This window comes from Malus domestica, chromosome 11 (assembly GCF_042453785.1).
Source record: "Malus domestica chromosome 11, GDT2T_hap1".
NCBI lineage: Eukaryota > Viridiplantae > Streptophyta > Magnoliopsida > Rosales > Rosaceae > Malus > Malus domestica.
The window spans coordinates 25,898,291-25,904,895 of NC_091671.1; the positions used below are offsets into that span (position 1 = coordinate 25,898,291).

General features: G+C 39.5%; 1 protein-coding gene across 1 annotated transcript; it reads right to left on the reverse strand.

Annotated features, from left to right (window-relative positions):
• Window positions 1-2,035: 2,035 nt before the first annotated feature.
• LOC139189502 (uncharacterized) lies at window positions 2,036-3,083 on the reverse strand. The gene is made up of 4 exons (XM_070808463.1): window positions 3,027-3,083; window positions 2,729-2,936; window positions 2,543-2,637; window positions 2,036-2,437 (listed from the first exon to the last, which is right to left on the reverse strand). The coding sequence occupies exons 1-4, from the start codon at window positions 3,081-3,083 to the stop codon at window positions 2,036-2,038; spliced, it is 762 nt and encodes a 253-aa protein (XP_070664564.1).
• Between the last annotated feature and the right edge of the window lie 3,522 nt (window positions 3,084-6,605).

The window sequence follows — 6,605 nt, forward strand, 5'->3', positions numbered from 1 at the left end:
AAATATTACAATTAGATAGACCAAAGAGTTTAGAAAAATTATTACAACTAGCAGATCAAACTAAGATTATAGGAGAAGACCCACAATTACATTGGACTAAAAATAAAATACTAGCAAAATTAGATATAATTAATCTAGATTTAACCATAAAGACAACTGATATGCCTTGTAGTTTAATAGATAAACAAGAGTTTGAGTAGCAAATAAAAGAGTTGTTAAATTTAAAAGTAATTAAATCCTTTAAGTCTAAACATAGATCAGCAACATTTATCGTGAGAAAACATTCAAAACTGAAGAAAGGTAAGGCTAGAATAGTTTATAATTACAAGAGATTAAATGATAATTGACACACCTCGACCGGGATCGAGGCATGCTGGCCGTCAAGTGAGGGTGACGTAGCCATGTGCATAGTGCAGAAGCAATAAAGATAAAAGTTATACGAATAAATAAAAACCGAAAGCTACTAAAGTGCACTAATAAGCCAGAGTGCTAAAAGTGAAATACAATTGTAAATACACCTAATAAGAGCGTAGAAAGTCTAGGTCCAGTTCAGTAAGACAAGTACTAGTCCTACAGTACCATAAGATGTCTTACAATTATTTTAATATGTCAAATGCGCCGAAATCCTCGTACGCCACCAACAGCGAGCTTACCTAAAACCTGGAGGGGCGCAAAACAGAAAACGTGAGTGGGCAAAAACAAATGTTTTACAAAACAATTATATAATATGCATCATATACCAGTTCATATACAGAATATAAATTTATATGCATGGCATTTCAAGGCATACTCTCATTTAAACGCATTTTTTGGGAAAATATCACGTATATAAATATATACTGAAAACCAAAAGCCCACTCACTGATATGTTGAAGGGTCGTAGCCCCCGAGTCACCCTTGACTGCGCTCGTCCTCAGGATAAGCATCCCCTCTATGCGAAATAACTATAAAAACGTCATTTAAAGCACATAGACAAAACTAGCTAATAACTTCTCATACAATGCTCAAATGGAGTGTTTGAATATACCAACGTTATCTACACAACTCCACAAACATCCCCATATTTTTAGAATAATTTTCTGACCACCCACGGGTCGCCCACGCGTAGGGACCCTAACGGAATCCCTTAACCCCGTTAGGAATATACCGTTAAATAGTAACGGAATCCGTTAAACTAACCAATGCCGTTAAGAATATTCTGTCAAAGTTGACGGAATATTCCGTCATCTCCTACCTCAGAAATTCGACGATCGTTGCCAGCGTCGGAAACTAAGAAATTCTTTAAACCTTCGTTTCTTGTCCATTTCTCAGTCAAATTTCATGAAACTTATATCAATTTGAAGCTTGACATGAATAGAACACAACCATACCTTTTAAAAGCCCTAAAACCCACGGGATTCGCCGGAAAACTCCTCGACACTTCGGCCAAACCTACAACCCTTCGAATCTCACTATTCCGACATCCAAAATCTTCCAACAAACCACTCCTAGCCTTGTGAGGACCTCCTTAAGCTACCTATAAGCTTGAAATCTATAAAAATATGAGATTTTACGTTTGCATGAATAGTACCTTAATCGGAGTTCAAGAGAAACTAGGGTTTTCAAATGAGTTCTTACCTAAAAATGGTACCATTCAACTTGTATGAACCTCAGGGACACGATGGTGTACTTTAAACCCTCGATCTGTAAACTTTCTTCTAGATTTGTTGTTCATCCGTATGTGAGGGAAGGAGAAAGAATGAGTCTGAGGGAGAGAGAGCACGTGAGAGAAGAGAGAAGAAAAGTTTGTGTGTGTGTGAGTGGTCCACGTGGTCACCAACCAAAACCACAAAAACTAAGTGCTACTTTGGTTCAAAAATTAATGAAAAACATAAGTTTGGACCACCCCTAACATGCATAACACACACCACGACACTCATGTCCAAGGGTAAAATAGTCAATTCACGTCATCGATAATTTATTTCTGGACGGGCTGTAACAATCTACCCACCTTATAAAATTTCGTCCTCGAAATTACACACAACCAATACATCCATTAATAATCATAAAATAGACGTGGATATATCTCTCTCATCCGGTCATTTGTCTCATCAGTAGCTTCTTCCACTGAATGATTTCTCCAAAACACTTTCACCAAATGCACTGTCTTATTCCTCAGCTCCTTATCTTTCCAATCCAAAATAGTCACTGGTTCGTCATCATAAGTCAAATCTGGATTAATTTCCAAAGTTTGAGGAGGAATCACTTGTGAAGGGTCTGCAACATAATGATAAAGCATCAAAACGTGATACACACCATGCACCTTGGACAACTCTGAAGGTAACTTAAGCCTATAAGCAACCTCACCGACTAGCTCGATGATCATATACGGCCCAATATACCTAGGACTCAACTTGCATTTCTTTCTAAATCGCACAACACCTTTCCAAGGTGATAGCTTCAGAAATACCCAATCACCTACATTATACCTCCGGTCAGTGGCATGCTTATCTGCTAAGCTCTTTTGTCGATCCTGGGCCACTTTTAGGTTAGACTTAATTACCTGAACATTTTGAGTAGTCTTGTCCATAATCTCAGGGCCCACTAAAACTCTTTCGCCAACCTCTAACCAACAAAAGAGGCGTATGACAAGATTTCCTGTAAAGTGCCTTAAATGGTGTCATACCAATACTCAAATGGTAATTGTTGTTGTAGGCAAATTCCATCAAATGCAAACAATCATACTAACCATCGCCAAACTGCAGCACTAAATATCTCAGCATTTCTTCTAATGTCTGAATGGTCCTCTCAGATTGCCTATCTGTCTGAGGATGATATGCCGTACTATAAAGTAATCTCGTACCGAGAGCCTCCTGAAATGCTACCCAGAACTTGGAAGTAAATCTAGAGTCCCGATCCGAGATAATATTAACTGGAACGCCATGGTACTTCACAATCTTTGATATGAATAACTTAGCTAATCGGCTTAACGAATATTTTTCCCTCACTGGAATAAAGTGTGCTGACTTAGTAAGCCGATCAACTACCACCCAAATGCCGTCATATCCATTCTGTGTACGAGGAAGCTTGTACACGAAATCCATGGTAATATTTTCACACTTCCATTGTGGAACGGGAAGTGGCTGCATCAACCCAAATGGCTTCTTCCTTTCAGCTTTAACCTGTTGGCAAATGACACACCTACTCACATATTCGTCAATTTCCCTTTTCATACCCGGCCAATAATAAAATGGTCGAATGGTACGATACATCTTAGTGCCTCTTGGATGCATTGCATATGCCGAAATGTGTGCTTCATCAAGGATTTCTTTCTTTAACTCTGCGTTATTCGATACATACATTATGCTTTCCTGCAAAAGCATACCATCAGTTTCTCGAATCTTGAAATCTTTCTTTTTCCCCTGATTCCTTGCTTGAATGATTTCCTGAGTCTCTTCATCATTCATCTGGGCCTCGAGCACACGATCAATTAGAATTGGCCTAACTTGAAAATTAGCAAGCAAGGCTTTCTTTCGATCTTCCACTCCTAACTCCACTCTAGTGCACCTCAAATCCACAAGAAGAGGAACATGACAATCATAGATGTCATTGAGTCTAGCTAGAGTCTTCTTACTAAGTGCATTTGCCACTGCATTTGCACGACCAGGATGATACTCAGTCGTGCAATCATAATCACTAAGTAACTTTATCCACCTCCGCTGCCGAAGATTAAGATCCCTTTGAGAAAAAAGATACTAAAGACTCTTATGATTCGTGAAGATCTTACATTCTCACCATAAAGATAATGTCTCCAAATCTTTAAAGCAAAGATGATAGCCGCTAACTCCAAATCATGGGTAAGGTAATTCTTCTCATGAGGTTTCAACCGTCTCGAAGCATAAGCAATTACCCTACCATGTTGCATTAATACACAACCCAGACCATTCAAAGAAGCATCACTGTAGACCTCAAAATTACCGCTATCATCTGGAAGTGCTAAAACAGGTGCATGAGTGAGATAATATTTCAACTGCTGAAAACTTTGCTTAGAATTATTATTCCAATCAAACTTAACATCCTTCCGGGTCAACCTCGTCCATGGCAAAGCAATCACTGAAAAATCCTTAACTAACCGTCTATAATAGCCTTCTAGGCCAAGAAAACTCCGCACCTTGGTGACGGTTCGAGGTTGCTCCCAATTCTCTACAGCTGCCACTTTTTGAGAATCCATTTGAATGCCTTGAGCAGAAATGACATGTCCCAAAAATGCCACTTGATCTAACCAAAATTGACATTTGCTAAACTTAGCATACAACTGGTGTTCCCTTAAACTTTTCAACACCAATTTAAGATGTCTAACATGCTCAACCTTAGACTTAGAGTAAACCAGAATATCGTCAATAGAGAAAATAACAAACCTGTCCAAATATGCCTGGAATACTCGATTCATCAAATCCATAAAAGCTACTAATGGCATTATAAGAAACTCATAATGACCATATTGAGTCCTGAATGCGGTTTTAGGGACATCTTCGTTTCTAATCTTTAATTGGTAGTAACCAAACCTTAAGTCAATCTTAGAGAATACACAGGCACATCGGAGTTGATCAAACAAATCATCTATACGGGGTAACGGATAACGGTTCTTAATGGTTACCTAATTCAATTGCCTGTAATCAATGCACAGCCTCAAGGTTCCGTCTTTCTTCCTCACAAATAAAACTGGAGCTCTCCAAGTTAAAGTACTAGGCTGAATAAAACCTTTATCCACTAATTCTTGCAACTGAACTTTCAATTCCCTTAATTCAGCATGAGCCATTCTATAAGGAGTCAAAGATATAAGATTCGTACCTAGAAGCAGATCAATAACATACTCCACATCTCTATCTAGCAGAATCCAGTCAAATCCTCAGGGAATACATCTGAAAAATACCTAACCACACGTACATCCTCCACACTACTAAGAGTATCATCATTCAACACCACATGAGCCAAATATCCCTGACAACCTTTCGACAACAATCTTTTGGCTTTCATGGTAGAAATAACACCATGCCTCACTCCCCTAGGCTCTCCTACAAATATAACTTTAGGTAATCCAGGATGATGAAATGTGACTGTCTTTCCATAACAATCTATCTTGGCATGATTATAGTGTAGCCAATTAGTGCCCAAAATCACATCAAAATCTACAATATCCAACGGCATAAGATTATATGGCATAACAATATCCTCTACCATCACTAGACATCTTGGATATACCTGATCCACAAAACATGTATCCCTTCTAGGCATAGAAAACTCTAAATCATACCCTAGGGGTGTAGGATGAGGTTGCGTCATTTGAGCAAATGTATGAGAAACAACAGAATGCGTAGCACTACAATCAATCAATACTCTAGCAAAATGACCAAGAATATTTAACGTACCCATGATTAAATCAGGAATGTTCTGAGCATCTTGCAGTGTCATGTTATGGATACGTCCCTGATTCTGCTGCCTCGAAGATCCTGCACTGCTAGCAGCAATCTCTACCTGCTGGGGCTGTCTTTCTTGATACCACTGGGATCTACCGGCTGAATGTGGTTGATAAGGCATAGAACCTCCCTGATACTGAGGGTAACCACCCTGATGATGAGGATCCTGAGAGTACTGATACTCTCCTGAAGTATAAGGAGCGGCGTCGCCCTCATAATGATAAGCATCTTCTCGTCCAGTCGGGGCATAACCACTAGATCCTGAAACTTGCTGGTTCAGCATAAGTGGTGGTAAGGAAGGCTATTAGGGTATCTGCTGATTCTAAGGGCAATGAGCAGCCTTATGCCCCATCTGTCCACAAGTATAGCATGCACTGCTGCCTCTCCTACACTTCCCATAATGCCTATTATTACACATGCGGCATAAATGAGCACTTGATCCACCTGAACCACCAAAATCCCTTTGCTTCTGAAATCTTTGGGCTCTAGATAGAAAATCTACCACTTCTCATCTGCAGATTAGAGCTCAAACCTCTATTAGAAGAGCTGGAACTGCCACTGCTTCTTTTAAAACTCTGGGTCTTACGAGATCTCTGAGATGATTGACCTTTACCTTTATCATCTCGCCTCTGGTTCCCATTATTTTCTTCTTCATCTTTACTTTCATTGGGCATGTTCTCTGAGTCCTCAATCCTCAGAAAAACCTCATAAAACTCCTGTAAGTGACACAAGGAGTCGATGTCGCTATAGAATGCCATTTCTTCTTAGTACCCAACCTGAAACGACGAAGCATCTCAACCGAATTAGCACCAACCTCCGGATCATATCGAGATAAATCAGTGAACTTCTTGTAATACTCATTTGCTGACATCTTTCCTTGCTTCAAATGGGTAAACTTTTGTTTCTTGTGATCAATGTACTCATGAGGAATGAACCTTTTCTGAAATAACTATTTAAACATTTCCCAATCCGCTAAAACCTCTGGTGTCATCTGATAGAACTCTTGTCTCTACCAGGATGCAGGCTCCAAACCCAGAAACTAGGTAGTCGTCTCGACCCACCTATCAAGAGGAATATTCCCCTGACTCTGCATCACAATGAAAGTCTTCTCAACATGATTAAGTCACTTCTCTGCTCCCTCATGTCCTT